At 40.4% G+C, this 18,940-nt stretch overlaps 1 protein-coding gene across 3 annotated transcripts in view; it reads right to left on the reverse strand.

Annotated features, from left to right (window-relative positions):
- stard9 (StAR-related lipid transfer (START) domain containing 9) overlaps positions 1-18,940 on the reverse strand; it is a 48,495-nt gene that overhangs the window by 23,759 nt on the left and 5,796 nt on the right. For all 3 annotated transcript variants that reach the window (XM_072689580.1, XM_072689579.1, XM_072689581.1), the window contains exons 3-7: positions 14,572-14,700; positions 1,334-1,450; positions 1,197-1,229; positions 824-882; positions 561-673 (exon numbers count right to left, since the gene is read on the reverse strand). In XM_072689580.1, the coding sequence (XP_072545681.1) occupies positions 561-673; positions 824-882; positions 1,197-1,229; positions 1,334-1,450; positions 14,572-14,700 (451 nt within the window). The remainder of the gene's footprint in view (positions 1-560; positions 674-823; positions 883-1,196; positions 1,230-1,333; positions 1,451-14,571; positions 14,701-18,940) is intronic.

The raw sequence follows: 18,940 nt of genomic DNA on the forward strand, positions 1-18,940 counted from the left end.
AGCATTGAAAACATGAGGATATTGAGGACGCCTGGCTCGATTTAAAGGTCTTGGGAGAAATATGTGTTTATGAGTGTCTGAGAGAGAGAGAGAGAGAGAGAGAGAGAGAGAGAGAGAGAGAGAGTTTGTGTATTCCACTGGGCTTCGTTCAGCCAAAGGAAGGTGAGGTCACTTCCTTTGCTGTTCTGGGATTTCTCCTGATACACACAATGACTGGATGTTGGACGCTGGACAAAAAGAAAGGGGGTGGGGGAAAGGAGGTGGTGCCAAAGTGCTACGCTGTAAGCAGCACTGCTTTTAAATGAAAGTTCAGCTGTGAACACGATACGCAAAGAGACAAAGCTTCACGCGCAGCTACCACAAAACTTAAAATACACAACCATTTATCAACGGTGTGCGCATTACTCTAATGCTGAAAGCCACACAGTGCGGGTCATGTTACACGAGGTGAGGGAACAGGTCACTTACAGGTCATTGGCTTGAGGTTTTCATGAGTTCTGGTTGCAGTAATGGAATTATACTGAAAGCTGTATAAATGGCTATGTTCAATTAACTCTCACCCTGTACATACGGGCCCTTCTCTGGGTGCTCCCTCACACGCAGGGGGGCTGGCTTCTTCTGCTCCATCCCTCTCAGCAGATCACGCACACGCTCGTTATAGATCTCTAAAAAGCTGAAAGAATGGAAGAATACATACTGAGCTACTTCTAGCACACTCTTAAAATAAAGGTGACATAGAAAGGTTCCTCACACTCTCTACTCTACTGTACTGTTACAATTCTTACCATAAGAGCCAACAAAAGAATTAGGAGTTGCCTCTCACCTTATTTCAACCCTACAGTTCTGTCCATCTGGAGAGTCCATGTCAGATCGGAAAAGCCCCTGATACAAAGAGAAAGATACGATGAGTAAAACATTCTATAAGACTCTACAGCAGCGGTGCACAACTCCAGTCCTGGAAGGCACCCGGTCTCCAGCACTTTGCTAGTTGCCCTACTAAAACACACTCATATTGCCTGGTAAATAACTGATGAGTTGAATCAGATGTGTTTGAGTAGGGCACCCTTCAAACATTGAGGGAGGGAGGCTGGCCTTACAGGACTGGAGTTGTGTCCCCCTGCTCTACAGTGACTACAGGCCTTTTTTTATTAGAACAATATTATATCAAATATTGCAGTCGTATTTTAGAGACCTACTTGACAGATCCTAGGAGTCAGTCCAATTGAATCCTGCACAAGGAACATATATAAATGATCAAATTATGTGCAAATGAGCATCTATGTAATGCGTTTTAGTTTCTAATATGAAACCATGACTGCATTGAGTGACTCACTGGAGTGCCCATCATCGTGTAGGTCTTCCCTGAGCCGGTCTGTCCATATGCAAACAGACAGATATTGTATCCCTCAGCTGCCCCAGCCAGCACCGACACACCCAGGTCCTGAAACACCTACAGGAGAGGACATTGAGGGTCATTCTCACTCTTATTAACACATACATAGTTAGAGCTGCACACACATATCTCTGCCTGTATCTTTTTCTATTCTTCGAGAAATAAACACTGATTGCTCTGTACAACTGAATTACATTGCAAGCAGTTACAAGAGCAGTTGGGTTATGCAGCAGGACAATGATCCAAAGCAAACAAAAAAAAAAAAGGCTTAAAAAAAAAAAAAAAGGTTGCTGTTGCAGTTGGTCAAAGTGCTGACCTGAATCCCATTGAGATGCTGTGGCAGGACCTTAAACTATATTGAAAATGCCCCAATGTTTAAATTAAAACAATTCTGCTTTGAGAAGTGAGCCAACATTCCTCCACAGGGATGTAAAAGAGCAAGTTATCGCAAACGATTGCAGTCGTTACTGCCAAGATTGGCTGCCATTGGTAATACAGGTTTTGAATGTTGTTGTCTTTATCTTATACTAAAATGTGTTAAATGTGGATTTGAACCATTTAAATGTGACGTGCAAAAACAGAATAAATATAGCCGATATGTTGCAATATGTCTTACTAAAAACTTTGAAAAACTATCAGTATAAAAACACACCATCATGCATAAAATCTGAGTAAAATAAATGTGTTTTTTTTTGCAATGAGAGTGGGATCTGAATTAATCAGAGTTTAAACGCAACACAAAACTCATGTGTGTATATAAACTATTAATTAAAAATTTATACTGTGTTTTGAGAATCAATACAGTATTGTACAACATAATATATTACACTACTTCCATATGATATTTTGATATTTTGATATTTTCTTACACCCCTAGTCCAAACACATGCCCTGAAAACCTTGTCAGCACTTGGGCTAGCAGTTTCCTCTGGACTGGATGTTTAGGTAAGAATCAGCTAATGCTGAAGAAAAATACATCAATCTGAGGAAGGTGCTGGAGAAGAGAGAGAGGAAGAGGGTGAGAGAGGTAGGAAAATAAACAAGTGGGAGGGTCCTGAGCTGTAGCTGCTATATTTTTGTTCCTCCTCCTCTTACTGAGACCCCAGCAGATCAGTGGCTCTCATGGCTGAGGACGCACCCTCCAGACACACTGCTAGCCTAGCACAAACACACACAGTACCAACATAGCCCATTCTTCACACAGACACACACACAGACCTTGCAAGAACATTCATCAAACATGTTATTGAGTCTGAGGGTCTGGATTAAACACATCATCAAAGCAGATCAAATTTATATGCATATTCAGTTGTAGATTACATGCTTAATGAACACAGGCATGAGCGTTTTCAACATCTGTAAAATGTTAAATAGGCCAACTATCAGTTGCATTCATAGGTAACAGACTGAACAGACTACTCACAGCAGTGTAATAGTTCACCAGCAAGAGGACAAACCAAACAACAACTTTCAGCATGCCTCAAAGATCAATATTAACACAGTACAGTACTGTAATGACATAAATTCAAGTGACCTTGCCTACATGGCATCCAAGCTCTAGTAACACAAGAGCTTGTCAATAAATAGTCAATAAACATGCAGTGGGGAACCCTCAGGGCCCTTTAGGCCTTTCCCCCTAGGTGTCTAGGATGATACAGCCAAGGAAGCTTTTCCATTGGTTAGGTCTTCAGGAGCTGCACTGAAAGCCTTCCAAATTTGATTAGCACCAGTATAACCAGTATAACCAATCAATCTTGTTTTGATTTCCAATGGCCTGACAAAAAACATTAGTCTACAATGTCTGAAGGTTCTAGATATGTCTTGAAATAGTGTCTAAATACAAGTGGTAGTCTGACCGGGTTACAATATTTGTTTTTGACTATAAAAATATTAATATTAATATATAATATAACAATATATAATAATATTTTATATTACTGGAAATCGATTTTAATTAGGCTATTTTCTAAATAATAATAAAATATTAAATTGTTCAGTACATTTTCTGAAGTTAATATAATAAAGATTTGGATATGTACGAACAAGATAAAATTGATGACAGTTTTTTCCAGTGTTTATTGACCTAGCATCTCCCATTCCCTACCAAAAAAAAGGGCAGATATCACGTGTCTTGACTAATTGACTGCAATTGGGGTATAAATCATGTTGAACTATTACTTTAATGTCTGTATCACTGCTTTTCTCGTAGTATGTTTAAATGCATTTCCTAAATGATTCTGAATCATTTTTAGTAAATCAGTCAAATTAATTAATCATTTCCTAAAGAACCATCATTTAAACAAATCATTGTACGGTTACAGATCTTACCTCTAGGCTACCACACCTCTAGGCTTCAAACAACACAAAGCTCTTCACCTGCCCTGCTGTGTACAAAAGGTGTGGGAGAGAGCTGATGAGTCTCTGACCTTCTCGTCCACTGCTAACTTAGTGAGTCAGTCAAACGGGAGCCATTCTGAAGCTATTAGAAAGTGCTGTAGTTTGGCTGTATCTTGATTTGAGCTGCAAGTCTCGTGTTCCAACAGATTCGGTCCCCCTCAGTGAACTTTCTGAATGGGGGGCTAATTGGCAAGTCGTCTGCACAGACAGAGAGCAGACTGCCAGCAGCCTCACAAAGAGCGCTGGTCTTCTTCGTGTATAATCAGCATGCGCTTGACTCCTCTGCCTTAAAGAAGCAGTGAGGGGCTTGTTACAGCAGCCTGTCCTTAATCACACTCCACTGAGCTTGGGTTACACAAGGGGTGTTCCCATCACACAACAGAGAAAAAAGAACTCCATTTCCCTCTTTCTGTGAATCCAACCCACACTTCTGCAATTTATTATAGTCTCACATACAGAAGTGCAAAAACATCATATGTACACAATTTTCTGTATGTAGTTGATGAGCCAAGACATTTTTATTGCCTGAAGTTTCTTCCCTTTTCTTTTAGATTGGCACTGGAGCTCCAAGGCTAATATAACTATATATATATATATATATATATATATATATATATATATATATATATATATATATATATATATATATTGCATCAAACCATGCGGCGAGATATGTGATCTTAGCTAGATGTGTTTGTGACATACTGTTTTATACTATTTATGAAGTAGGCAAAATTACAGATATAATTCAAAGCGTCAAGACTGCTGCTACTACTGTTTTCTCTGTTCTCTCAGTGTCACATACTTTGTATAGATAACAGCAGGTCACCTGCTGGTCACCTGCAGGTCACCTGTGGTTAGTGTGACGCAATAGATAATACCACTACCTGCCACTGAGCTACCACACTATGTGGGAGACTGGGGTCCGATTTCCGGTATGGGTGGCTACGCTGCTTTACACCAATAAGAGTCCTTGGGCAAGACTCCTAACACTACATTGGCCCACCTCTGTAATACGAGTAACCTTGTAAGTTGCTCTGGATAAGAGCGTCAGCTGAATGCCATGAATGTTAATGTAATATAAATGTCACCCAGTGTCAGAAACCGCATAAGCCAGTCTCTTGGGATTGTTAACATTTTTTACATGGCTTAAGTAGCCATCCATGCACAGTGCCAACTAGTAGGACATGGGCTTCCATTACGGTTTCCATTGTTCACCTAAAGCTCTGGTAAAAATCTAAAGAAGCTTCAGACAGGGGACGTGCAATCCAACTAATGTTGATATTTGAGTGTCCATGAGAGTTAAGGAATGGATATGTGGTTAATCACAAAGAAAAAAATATATGAATTGATAAATAAACTAATTCAACTTCAGACCAAAGGGAATGTAGAGCAGTGGGCAAAAAGAAAAACCCAGCATCATGCAGAAGAATATATGAGTGCAAACCCTATCCCTAAGTTGTATAAGTTAATTTCAGTTAAGTAACAGAGACTAAAACCTTCACATGAGCTAATAAGCTAAGAAAACTAACAGACTGGATGCTGACAGGAACTTGTTGACTTCTACACAAGATCGTTTCTCCTCAGTGAGTGATGTGTCAAATGCTTTTGCCAGAGAAACCTAGTTTATATTGACCATCATCCCCTGATGGAACATACCAAATATATTCATAGATACAGCCATAACATTAACACCACCTGCCTAATACTGAGTAGGTCCCCCTTGTGCCACCACAGCAATTCTGACCATTCGAGGAATGGACTCCACAAGACCTCTGAAGGTACCCTGTGGTATGTGGCACCAGGACGTTAGCTGCAGATCCTTTAAGTCCTGTAACTTGTGAGGTGAGGCTTCCATGGATCACTTCAGTGAGCCTTAGGTGCCCATCACCCTCTCCCTGCTTCACAGGTGGTTCCCCTTTCTTGAACCACTTGTGGTAGGTACTGACCATTGCATACCAGGAAAACTCCACACAGACCTGGCTGATGTTTTGGTGATGTTCTGGCCCTTGTCAAATTGGCTCAGATTCTTATGCTTACTGATTACTTCCTGCTTTGAACAGTTTCAAGAACTCACTGTTCACTGGCTGCCTTATGCATCCCACCTCCTGAACAGATGCCACTGTAGATAATCAATGATGTTTTTCACTTTGCCTGTCAGTGGTGTTGATGGTACAACTGTTCGGTTTAAATACTGGCATCTGAGAGTAATCAAATACCTATGTCTTGATGATCTGGATTTGTTAATGGGCAATTTCACGTAAACCTCACTTTATACTTACTTAACAGTAAAGCTGAGGCCGTATGCAATACTCAAATGAGCTTGCTTAAATGTTCTGCATAGCTATTACCATCCAGACCGTGGTATTCCTGCCATTGTCCCACATCGTTATTACACTCTATTAATTTGGAAATTACTGCATGGTAACAGCAGCCTCCATTGTGCGTAGTAGGATTGATATCCACTTAGATCGCCCTGGTCCAACAATAGGCTCTCATGAACCAACCTACTTTCCAGGCTCTGTAAAGAGCTGGCAAAACAAAGCACGAGACAGCCACATAGCAGTAAAGAGTGAATGGTGTTCCAGGGTGGCAGTAAATGCAGCCAACATGGAGGCAGCACAGCATCTGAAAACAAGCCCCGGAAGACTAAACACTGCCATCAACAGGAAGGCCACGGTCCTCAGAGCCAGTGTGCAAGCTCCTAAAGGAAATCCAACAGAAAATAATAGGGCACACACATATACGGCCTTAGTTTTCTTACTTTTACTTGTCCCAACCAGAACAAACAAACACACACAGGCTTCCAAAGTGAGGGGAAGGCAGAATATAGAATGCATTCAAGCAGAGGAAGTGTGTGAGCCAGGGGCTTTAATCCAGAGAGCAGGCTCTGCTGAGGAAAGGTTCGTCAGAATAGGGTGCATCCAAGAAGTGGGTCAATACAAATTACAAGGTCAGATGGTCAAATAGATGAAGGGAAACGACGTCTTTCCATAACAAACGCCAAAGAGATCAGCAGTGTTTACGTGTGCCAGTAAAACAGCTGCACTGCATTTCAGACCGAACAGGCTGAATCTAGTGGAGTGCTTGCTGATAATATGGGCGCATAAGAGTGAAAGCCAAAGAAGTAAAGGAAGACTACTGCAAAGGAGAGAGTAAACTCTTATTAAGTAGCTGCTGGATGTGCGTAATGGTCCACTTTAGGCAAAGGCCTGTAATCAGTGCCTGTGGTTTAGTACATAGAAGAGACTGGCTCTACAGCAGGCCCTGGGAAACTCCTTATTACTCCAGGGTCTTTCCAGCAAAATAACTGAAGCCTATCCAAGGCAAGCACCAGTGCCCAACCACAGCCCCATAGGATGGCTCCACCTTACTCTTTGAGAAAGGGGACATGTGACTCATTTTTCTACAGCTTCACTATATAGAGCAGCACAGAATAAGCAAAATTCTATATTGTGATTATGCATTTACTAACGATGGTCATAATGTTATTATAAAAAAAAAATATATATATATATATATATATTAAAATATCATTTGACAGAAGTTTAGATATAATCAATATTTCAAACTGGTATTTAATGTATTTACTGACTTGCAGAAGAGCAAACTGTTTGGGTGACACTGGACTACTGAGATAAAACATTTGTATTTTACCCATTTTACTGCATTTGTAATGCTCTACAAATAAAGAGTTTTCATTGTAACGCTAATCCAAGTGGACCCCCCCCCTTTTTTATAAATGCATGCATATCTGCATCAACAGATGCAACTGAGTCCTTAAGTATTTGGGCACAGTTACCGAGACATGTTTTTTGTAATTTGTGTCTCGGTAGATCAAGCAGAGATCTCTGTAGATGAAGCACTCAACATGTGATTGAAGTGCAGACTTTCAGCTATGTGGGTTTAATGGCTTTAAAAATGCTACTTTAGGAATTACAGTTTTTTTTTTAACACACTAACTCAGACACCTGTTCACCTGCTAAAAGTCTTGATTGCTTCATTTCAAATGCACTGTGGCACTGTCCAAACATTTATGTTGGATCCTGTCATCAACTCAAAATACTCCGATCATTGCTACACATGATTGCTACACATTGTGAAAAGTTAAATATATGAGATAAATTGAACATACAGGGTATTCTTTGGGTAATAGTGAATGCCTAAAAGTCATTCGAACACCACAGAAAACTACAGGTGCATTTTTACATAGCTTGACTTATCCAGATATACTCCTGATACCAAAGAGGCATGAAGTGACAAAGTGTAAACAGAACATGATTTATTATTATTGTTATTATTACTATTATTATGGAATGCATTTTTTATTTTAGCCTTTTACGAGTATTGCAAAGCCAATACTGCAATACCAAATAGCAAACAACATATAAATTATATCACAACATGCTTCTCCGAATATTTTGTGGATATCATCAGTACTTCCTAACTTGTTAAATAGTAATTTAGTTTAATTGTGTTTTGGAATGAAAATGCAGGACAGGGATACTCCACCCGTGGATGGTTCTTGAAAATAATAATAATAAAAAAGGAGAGTAAAGGAGAGTATGAGTGTGAACAGCTTTTCTAAATCTTAAATAACCTCTGCATGATGCGAAAGTTCTATATCAGTGAACGTTTCTTTTCTTAAAACTTTTCCTAGATCCTAGATCCATTTAGGAACCCCTATTTAAGCTGTTAAAACAAGGAAACAGTGTACTAGCAGATTAGAACTGAGATTGTGGCGAAAACCTGTGTAATCTTGTTCAGAACATGCACATAGCTTCTTAGCGGCCACAGTGGCTTTGACCAACTAGGTCAATCCTGGAAAGTTCCACCGAATAGCTGACAGACAATACAAGCACCATGAAATGAAGAAGACAAGTACTGACAAATGGGAAGTCATGCAATTGCACCAGGATATTAAGTGGGTCACTAAAACATCTTTCTCTGTGTAGATCTAATGTTGTGTTTTATTGTTTTTGGCTTAGTTTCAATCTAAAGCCCGAGTCTAGATCCTGTTTATATCTTCATGCGAGCCAGCAAAACAGGAGCAAAGGGGATACGCAAATAGAGCTGGGGGAAGCATGTGTGGGAGCGAGCGACTGAGAAAGGGAGTTTATTGGCAGGCACTCAACTTGCCTCTCATCGGTCATACTTTCGCAGAATTTTGTAGGTCAGATTTGCATGGTGGAGAGGGATTTCAGTCCAGTCTAGTGCTGCACAGCTAGACAGGACTGTAGTGCTAATTTCAAGGGGATCCGGAGGTACTTCACTAAGGGTTCTGAGCCACAAACTGTTGCTGCAGCAAGTGGTCATCAAAACCAAGGCAAGACTAAAAGGCAAGAACTACAAATTCTAATAAAAACAACAGGGTTCCAGACCCTTTGGTGCTTGGACCCCTAAAGGAAATGGAAAGAAAGCCCACTGAGGCTCTCTCTCTTGCGGCTCCTCCTACATGGCTGGTAAAAATCACCCATGTGCAGCAGCTCTTATAACGGTAAATGACTTCCACAGCTTGCAGGGTGATTTAAAGCTCCATGGCGGAGGCATAATACAGTGCAACACTAGGGCATACACAAGGGAAAACTCTGGAGCTGCAGCGATACACACTGAAATGCTGTCCAAAACCGCTGCAGTTCCCCACATTATTGGCCTGGGTTAGTGTATTTAGCATGATTACTACTATACTGGATCTTCTGTTTACTACTGCAGTGCTCTACAATTTGCATTTGTCCTCCAGAGGTTATTCTTCAGCACAGGACCGTTTGCCAGTTATGTCAATTGAATGTCACCCTGTGAAACCGCTGACCAGAGCGTGCGCAGTGACGACAGCGCTTGAAGAAAAACTCGCACCCGCACAGTATGGCTATTCTTTTCTGGGTCTAGCGCACCACACTGACACACAGACCCAGAAATACCAAGAGCATAATCAAGCCCCTCAGCGAATCCAAAAGACAAGAGGGAGGAGATGGACAGAGAGAGAGTGAGAGAGTAAGAGAGTGACTTCACTTGGAAAAGAAAACCAGCATTGTGTGCCGGCTCTTCTCCAGTGACGTCCAGGCGGTGCAATCTGACTGTGAAAAATCATTCACTCAAGCAGCTGTGCCTTTTGGCTAGAGAAGGCCTGGAGACTCCAACAGCCCCCCAGCCCCACCAAAACCCTCATCCCCGCCCCCATACAGTCCTTCACTCTGTGCTTTGTTTCCCAGCCTAACTGATGGACTCATTTTACATCAGACGTCTGCATACCTCTGCTTAATGTGCACACATCTGCAAAAGTGTGGAGAAATTTGCACAGGAATGGACGAGATTCTGGAAACTCTTAAATACAGGACTGCCCAAAATGCAAAGCTCTAAGACAGGGACAGGCACTGCCCACATCAGCACAACAGCTGGCTTCCATTACTCTTTATCTACCCAGCTCCAAGGCACAGTCCACGCCCCTGAACCCCCATACCCTTCTCACTGCAGAGCTGAATGGATATAGACCTTCTGTTCCCAGTAAATGGCCTCTAGAGCTGTGCTATATGGAAATAAATGATTGGGAGAACAAATGTAGTAAAATACTCTCTCTTGCTCCTCCTCCACGGCTGGTAAAACACATCTATGTGCAAGAGCTCTTGTTATGAGGGCGAATGTCTTCCACAGCCTGCAGGCTGGTGTTGTGAAGCTCCATGGAGAATTACATTGAACAGGGAAACTTCACGCTTTCACAAAATGTATACAGGCAACAAATGTTCAAAATACAGTAAACAGTGTTAGATATGAACATTAATAAGTGTTTAGCATGAGGAGCTGTATTTGTAAATAATTAAATAATGGACAATTAAAGTTGTCTTGTTGGCTCTTTTCTTTCTCTTTGGTATGCAGTTGGCAATGAAGCTGCTGTAGATTCATCAACAGTAGATTTATCAACAGTACTGAATTTGAACACTCCTACATGAGCTATTACTTTTAAACTGCTATAATGAAGGATAAAATGTGAAGTTACATATTGGGTTGCATTTAAATTCTGTACGTCTAAAGTCATGTGTGTTGGACTGCACTTTTGCCATGCCAAGAGCAAACGTTGCAAAAAATGTTTTTCTTTCCGCAAAACAACCGTAAAGCCCTAATCAGATCGGATTCAATTCACATGAAGTCATGGGGTAATTTTCTTTTCACAGGAACTCTTCTATTTTATTTCTGTCTGGGTTGGGATCAGGATAAGTCTATGTTTTTCAAGCAGAATTACCTATTGTTTGTCACTGAACTCTACACTAAACTGTGTTTAGGCACACTCATTTTTCCAGACAGAGGTCACCGTGCATTGGGAAAATAGGTTTTTGGCTGCTGCTACACGCCATGTTTAGTCTCTAAGCATGTTCATCTAAAATATCTGAGAAAAGTTCCAGATTGCAAAGTAAAAAAAAAATCGCATTGGTGTTAATTAGTGTGAATTAAATTGTACTTGGCCTTAAGCCAAAATTCTTCAGTTTTTTTCAATGGGTTATGTGTAGAAGTAGAGCCATACTACAGCTTCTTTTTCAATACCTATGGTGAAAAAAATCTAACATCCCGATAAGATACTTGTCTGAATTTTTACTTTTTTACTAATTTCTAAGCTTTAAAATAAACGAGTTTTTACCGAACCACTTTACTTAAGATGAGTATCTGTAAGTAGGCTATTATTCTCATACTACACAACAACTCCACAGGAAGGAACACAGCTAACATCATTACATTATACACACACTACACCAATACCCATTCATATGGATATGCACAGTAAGGAAGAGTAAGGAATAACCAAGTGACACGATTCTTTAGTTACTGGCAGCAATAAAAGGTCACACCTTTTAAAGGTTATCCAATCAATAAAATTGCATATATATATATATATATATATATATATATATATATATATATATATACGGGACGGCCAAATTCCAGGAGAGAGGATTATACACCCGCTTTCCCCTCCAGTGTGGGCTTTATATTGAAAAGCCCTCTGCCTTTGAGAACTGCCCCGAAGAGGAATGACCCCAGACAAGTCCTACTGCTGGCAAAGCCTCACTTCACAGCTCCACTCTCGAACCCAACTAAACAACAACATACTGCACTATAAAATATAAAGGGCTTCAAATGGTTATCTGAGCGATGCTGTAGAGGGACCACTATTGGTTGCAAAAAGAACCATGTTTTGAAGATCTAAATAAGTGTCACTCGGTAGAGTCTTTATCAATGTAAAAGTTCTTCACTCTCACATACATCTATTATAAAAATGGCTCTTAATGGAATAAAGGTGGTAGTTTTATGGCATCGCTCAAAGAACCATGTGGGAAAAAAAAACAGCTGAAGTTAACTGGACTGAGAGATTTAAAACCTTCAGTAGTACCAGGCAGGATGTTCTTCTGGAATAAACACTTCCATAACTCAAAGCTGAAAGCAATTAGCTTTCCACCATCACTGTACAAAAGCACAAATGAAGACACTAAAACCTAAAAATACCACCATGCAGACTTTGATGGCTTTGCAATCTTTTATTATTTATTTTTTTATTTTTTTACTGCTGTGTACAGACCCATTCCAGGATGTTGGAGCAGATTTTGAAGCAGAATGTATTTTGGAGTGGTTGTTCAGCTTTACTGGGTCAGATCCTCCTCCCTCCTACAAGACTCCACAAAGAGGTCAGTCTTTGCTGCTGACCGAGCCGTAGGTCGCAAGAGGAATGTGAGATTTAGGTCTCTGTTGGAGGATCTGACTTGGCAGAACTGAGCAAACCAGAGAGAGAGAGAGAGAGATAGAGAGAGAGAGAGAAAGACAGAGAGACAGACAGACAGACAGACAGAGAGACAGAGAGACAGAGAGACAGACAGAAAAATATGCTTGGTGCCATCCGCTGTGTGTGGGCCCCCACAGCTCTGTCTTTCAGGCTTAACTTACAAAGAGCTTTCTGAAGGGCAAGACAAGGGAGAGGCTGAGAGGAAGAGGACTCACGCAGATCTAATCATCCAATCAGCTGAAACTGGGCTTAAAGGGCCCATTCTACATTTTTCTTGAATTTTATTGAGGTCTGTAAAATTATTTAAAAAATAAAGCATGAGGAAGTGTTGTTTTGAGCCATTAATTGCGATTAATCATGTTTGCCTTATTTGATTCCCAGAGGGAAAACACAGCTTCCAACTTTCATCACCAACATCCAGTGAGAGCAACAGTGACTGCACAGTCCATCCAGTGACTGTGTATCATAATATCCAGAGTGCAAGAGTGAACACTCAACTTGTTAAAATGACACGTTTTGCTGATTTCCTCAGTGAAAATGGCTTTTTCTGCAGATTTTTAAAACTTGTAGCAGAATTTAACATATTATGGAAAAAGCAAATCATACAATGTGTCATAGCCTTTTTAAATGCCATATGCTAATGTATTATTTTCCCCCAATAGGTTAATTTAAGAAAATGAACAGCCATGGATGCCAACCATGGATGTCCAAGCTTTTGTATAGGACTGTATACAGTCAATGGTTCCACCTCCTCCACGACTGCAATCTCTCACTCTTGGTCTGCACAAGGATTCTTGTTAAAGTGGAGGCTGCAGTTTTTACTTTGCTATTTCTTTTGTTAGCTGCAATCAATGACTATAACCGTACAGCTTGCAAGCAGCTGAGGTTCATACAACAGATGGCTAAGAAACTGTGTGAACAGTGTAAACAGTGTTAGCGTCTTTGGTTATTATAAGTGGTGATAAAAATGTGTATTTGACAGCACTTATTTTAGGTTTGTTCTGTGAAATTCTATGCAGTATTTGATGTATGAGAAATACATGAAAAAATGTTGCAAAACATTGAATGAAATTATCAAAAGCTATATGGACAAAAGTATTGAGACTTTCATTCATTGTTTCTTCCCAAATCAATGATATTAACATTATCCTGCTTTGGAGTAACTGTCTCTACTGTCCAGGGAAGGCTCTCTACTAGATTTCGAAACACTGCTGTGAGGATTTAAATGTATTCAGCGACAAACGCATTAGTGAGGTCAGGATGTTGGATGACACCCCACCTCACCCCCAACTCACCAACTCATCTCAAAAGTATTGGATGGAGCACCATAGAACACAGTTCTGCTTTTTCCCTCTCTAGCCCACATTTGGCATTAGGCTTGGTGCCAATAGTTTCATGTTTATCTGCTTCAGATGGTCCCATTCTATTGGCAATACTTTCTGGAGGGACTAGACAAGCTGTGTGTGTGTTAATTTGTGAATTTGTGTCAGCAATGGAGTTGACATACAGTAGCTGAATGCATTCATTAGAAGGGGTGTCCACAAACATTTGAACATATAGTGTATGTATACTGTACAAAGAATTGACATTTTGGATCATTTATTGTGGTTCATGCATTATTAAATGTTAACATATGATAAATGGTAAAATACAAAGTTATAGAAAAACAAAAAATGTAAGTTATATGCTGATATATTGATTTGATGTTTAATGTTTACATGGCACAACAAAGTTGTTCATTTCAAGACATTGTTCGTAATGAACAGACATCCCTAAGACTGATAGTACTAATAGCCTCTCCTCTGAGAAACTATTAAAAGAAGGGTGTTTGGATTCTTTTGAAGGGCAGTTGTTTTGACCTGTGCCCAGACGTTTTGACTGGTCTTTCAAACCAAGAGCCTTTGGTTGGCATGCACCAGCCTCCACCCAGGAGATTAACAAGGCTAAAATAAAGGTCAACAACATCAACATCACATTAACGGGCTAGACCCGTAAACATGCGTGAGATGCAGCTTACGTCTTCTTGCGAGGCATAGTTGGGCGTCTCTGCGTTCACAGACCAGTAACAGTAATCAAAACCAAACTCCAGCAGCCTCTCTCTGGAGTCACCCGGAGCCTCCGCTCGCCCATCCAGACGCCCATCCAGCTTCACGAGGAGAGGGAGAGAGAAAGCGAGAGATAGTGATTAAACAATTTGCTTCTAACACAAAGGCACCAATGAGGTCATGTGTTCTGTGGGAGTAGTGGGGAGAGGTCTTTAAGTCTGCTTTAAACATCAAATTACAGATTGCAAACACTCGCTAACACAAGCCAATATTTTCTATTGCTCTCTCATGGCCAGATAATGACAGATGATAACTCATATCTGTCTATGCACCCCCACTGTAAATTCCCCTACAAGTGGTAGTTTGGCAAAAATAATAAATAATAAATGTTGCTATTGTCTAAAGTTTTGCACTGGAATTATGAGGCTAACCTAACTGTGCACATTTATAGGCCTAATGCTCTTACCCCCCCTCCCATTAGCATGGCACAAACCACATGCTCAAGTCACACTCCCTCCCTCAAACCATCTAGAGTTCATTAACATCACACAGTCTTACCTATGTAGTTTCTGACAATGTATGGCACAGCTATCTATATAAATGGACAACAGTTCATTGTTTCGCTAGAAACAGTCATAGCAGCCATGAGTCAGTCAGTTTTGGTATAAACATCAAATTATGTACATACTGTATGTATAAACTTCTGCTTATCTCAGATCAGCAGTCATTTAAAGTAGACATGAATGGGGTTCAAATTTGCTCCTTTAGCTTAGTGCTGAAGATACAAGGATAATGTCAACAGTCACCCAAATCCTTTCTGCAAGTGCCCATCTACAAAATTCTCTCAACCTGCTTAAACCCCATCCAGGTCTTCATTAAGGCCGTTTATGCTTGTTAATGTGGTGTAGCTCACAAGCAGCCCAAACCCTGTGGCAAATAATTATGCCAGGTCATTGCCAATCAACAATCAGCATTGTTATATATAGAAAAAAAAATGAAAGAAACAGGGGTTGAGGAGAATCCTTTCAGTCTGCAAACATTAAAGTGGACGAACAAACCTACTTAGTGGCCAAAGATGTCATATCTGGACATATACAACTACCTGATCGAATCACCAGGTAATGGATTCCTGACAGTTTTCACTTTATTTCGCTGTTTTGGTAGCCTGTCCAATGTGCCTTTACTGTGAACCAACTACACGGCTACTGATAACATGTTTAACAGAGGGTCAGCAAGTTAACTAGCTACAGAGCTCTCATTTTGCTGTCCTTTGCTCTTTGAGAATGTAAGAAAATCATATACAAATTTATTTTAATTGTTAGACGTGCAAAATGCAGCGACATGGTCATTTGGACCATAGGAGGTAACGAGTGTCTGCAGTCATGGATAAAAACATAATAAATAATAATCTATAGACACAGAAATCTCAGTTTTGGGTCACTACTGATTTCTAGTGTTTGTTAGCAACATCAGCCTCATAGCTCAGGTGAACAACTAAAAAAACAACACAGCAAATATATCTTGTCTGATAGACCATATAAGTGGTAAATAGAAAACTCTATGCGTTTGACTTTCCACTAAACGATTCCATTAAGAAATGAAGTAAACAGCTGAAGGCTAAATCCACTGTGTAGTCAACATTATGCTCGCGGAGGTCAGAAACTGAAGTAGAGACCATTTAGACAGCTCTAAAACTTAATGGGAGAAATAAATGATTTGACCATCCATGAATAACACTCTGCTGACATATAGGAAACCATTATTCCATTTACTGTCAGCACAACGCATTAACACACACTGGCGCAGAGATGAAATGCACACACACTTAAGCAGTTCTCAGCACTTTATCAGCTCCATTACACAGGCCTGTGCTGCATCTTTTAAAGGGGTGCATCAGTGTGTGTGTGTTTTATTGACATGAGCATGCAACATGCCAGGACGGCCGGGACAGAAGTGTGCAGAAACATGCCCGGGCAGGGGCACACATCACCCTGGGCAACGCTGTGTTTACAACTGTAGTGCAGCACTTTCCTGGCTCTGCTCAGATCTGGTTACCTCACAGCACTACACTGACCCACGGCTTTACTAATGAGCCTCAGCACTGGGCTGCTGAATTTAGATCCAGCAATTCATGCAAGCGGAGTTTAGGTAATGTGTCCAATTGCAGCAATGATTACGATCCTCATGTCTTATAAACCCTCGGAAATGTTTTTCCTTTCTCAGGCAGAGAAAATTTAATTGGGGTTCCATTTAAACAATATGCAAGAGGCTGAAGGTCTATGATGGTGCACACAGTTAACACTGTGCGTGATCTGGTCTGATGCAAAACAAATTTCATTGTGTTATTAAAAATTAGATGCATTTCAGCTTGAGACGTTTTTAGCCTGAAGGAGAACTAAGCAGGGATGTATGTGTTTGGACAAGCTGCAATGTCATTTTGTGTATTTTTCATTACAGAGAGCTGGTTTAACTTACTGTATGGAGTCTGTTTAGGTACTTTGCATTCATAAATAGCTTTAAAAGTGACACAGTTGCATCCTTTTTTTGGAGGGGGGAGGGGGGGTGTCTAATTTGTGATAATTCCGATGCTCATTAGGATGCAGAAACTTCACCCCTCTTACTCTTAGGCTTTGTTCACACAGCAAATCTGATCAGTTTCGTAGATCTGATTTTGAGGCACATTCACATTTACATTTACATGCCTGAATACACTGTATGGAAAAAGTATTGGGACACATGGCCATTCATTATTTCCTCCGAAATCTCCCCAACTCATCCCAAAAGTATTAGATGGAGCACTCATCATTCCAGAGAACACAGATCCACTGCTCCACAGCTCAATGCTGGGGGGGGGGTTTCTGTTGCAGGGAGTTTAATTCTATTGGCAGTATTTCTCTACAGGGACTAGTCCTGGACTGAATCCTGGGCCATGCTGCCTGCCATCAGGAGCCAGAGGGAGCACAATTGGCCTTGTTCTTTCTGGGTGGGTAGATGGCTCTCATTCTCCATTTCACTTTAGTGTGATGCTGGCAGGCACTGATGTTTGCTAGCCTATGCTAGCAAGCTATCAATATCAATAGGCTATCAAATGCTATCTAAAATTGGGGAGTAGATCATTTAAAAAAAAAAAAAAAAAAAAAACATGAATCAAAGGGGGCTCAAAATTATGCGCAGAAATCTGAATTAGAGTAGGTTACTTTGAATTTTATGAACTTTATGCAAATGAGTGTGGCATTGCGTTTAGCCAATCGGGTGAAAACAGTTTAGTTTAGTCACAAACGTCAAACCTTAAACTTTTTAGAGGGCAGCTAAGTGTAACAGCGGCTCTCCCTTTTCTCTGAATCCATGATAATGTTTTATAGTAATAAAAACTATCCTGCTTTTATGCACAACTGTTGTCAGTGGAGATCTGGATGGAAGGTGCTGAGTTGGATGTAGTTTCCGTTATTAGAGCTGAAACACAAAATTTAAGATACAGAATTCCTAGCTTACTTGCTAAGGGGTCTAACTTGCTAGCTCGAATAGTCGACTGATTTCCATTTTTTTTTTATAATGATCTATAAACATCATTAAAAAAAGTCTAGCACAAGTCCTCCCACCTTGTCATAACAGAAACACCCACTATTAGCAAGCAGGGAGATCCGGTGTGATGGAATGTAGTGAAAAAATGTGCAAGTGGACATGTGCACTACACTTCAGAGTATAGTGCACGTCTTTTACTGTACATATTCTTGTTTGACAGAGACTGCTTCAGTTGAGATCAGAACTTAGAGCCTGTTTCTGAGGATTGCTGGAATACTCACATGCGTGTTATGACAGTGACAGCCGACGCAGCACGTTTTGTACAAACAAATTTTTAATCTTAACACAGCTAATCTGATTTGCCCAGCAGTGTAAACTAAAGCTGAAGAGTTTCATATGAGCCCTACTTCATTTCTGGGTCAATTCTCTCAAACAGAACAGTGTCTCTGTACAGAGTACTAGTTAACAGCCTATACCTGAGGAGCATGAACCACACCAAACAGGAGATCAGGGAGTGAGAGTGTGTATGTGCCACTAAATGTGTATCTCTTCGTCACAGTACTGTCCCATGCTTCTAATAACCAATCGTTTTGCTCTCCACTGCCCTACATTCTCCAAATAACTCCTCCTGGGATGAATCCGAGCTGCACTCTTTGTTTTCGTTTCCTCCCTCGTTCTCTTTCCACACTGACAGCAGGTCACCAGATGTGAGACATCTGCAATTCCATTAACCCATTAATCAGATGAATGGCTTGATATTTAGGTCAAACTAATATTTAGTGAATAGGTAATGAAGTATCCATTATATCACATTTTCCA

Source organism: Salminus brasiliensis, chromosome 10, assembly GCF_030463535.1.
Source record: "Salminus brasiliensis chromosome 10, fSalBra1.hap2, whole genome shotgun sequence".
Classification (NCBI taxonomy): Eukaryota; Metazoa; Chordata; class Actinopteri; order Characiformes; family Bryconidae; genus Salminus; species Salminus brasiliensis.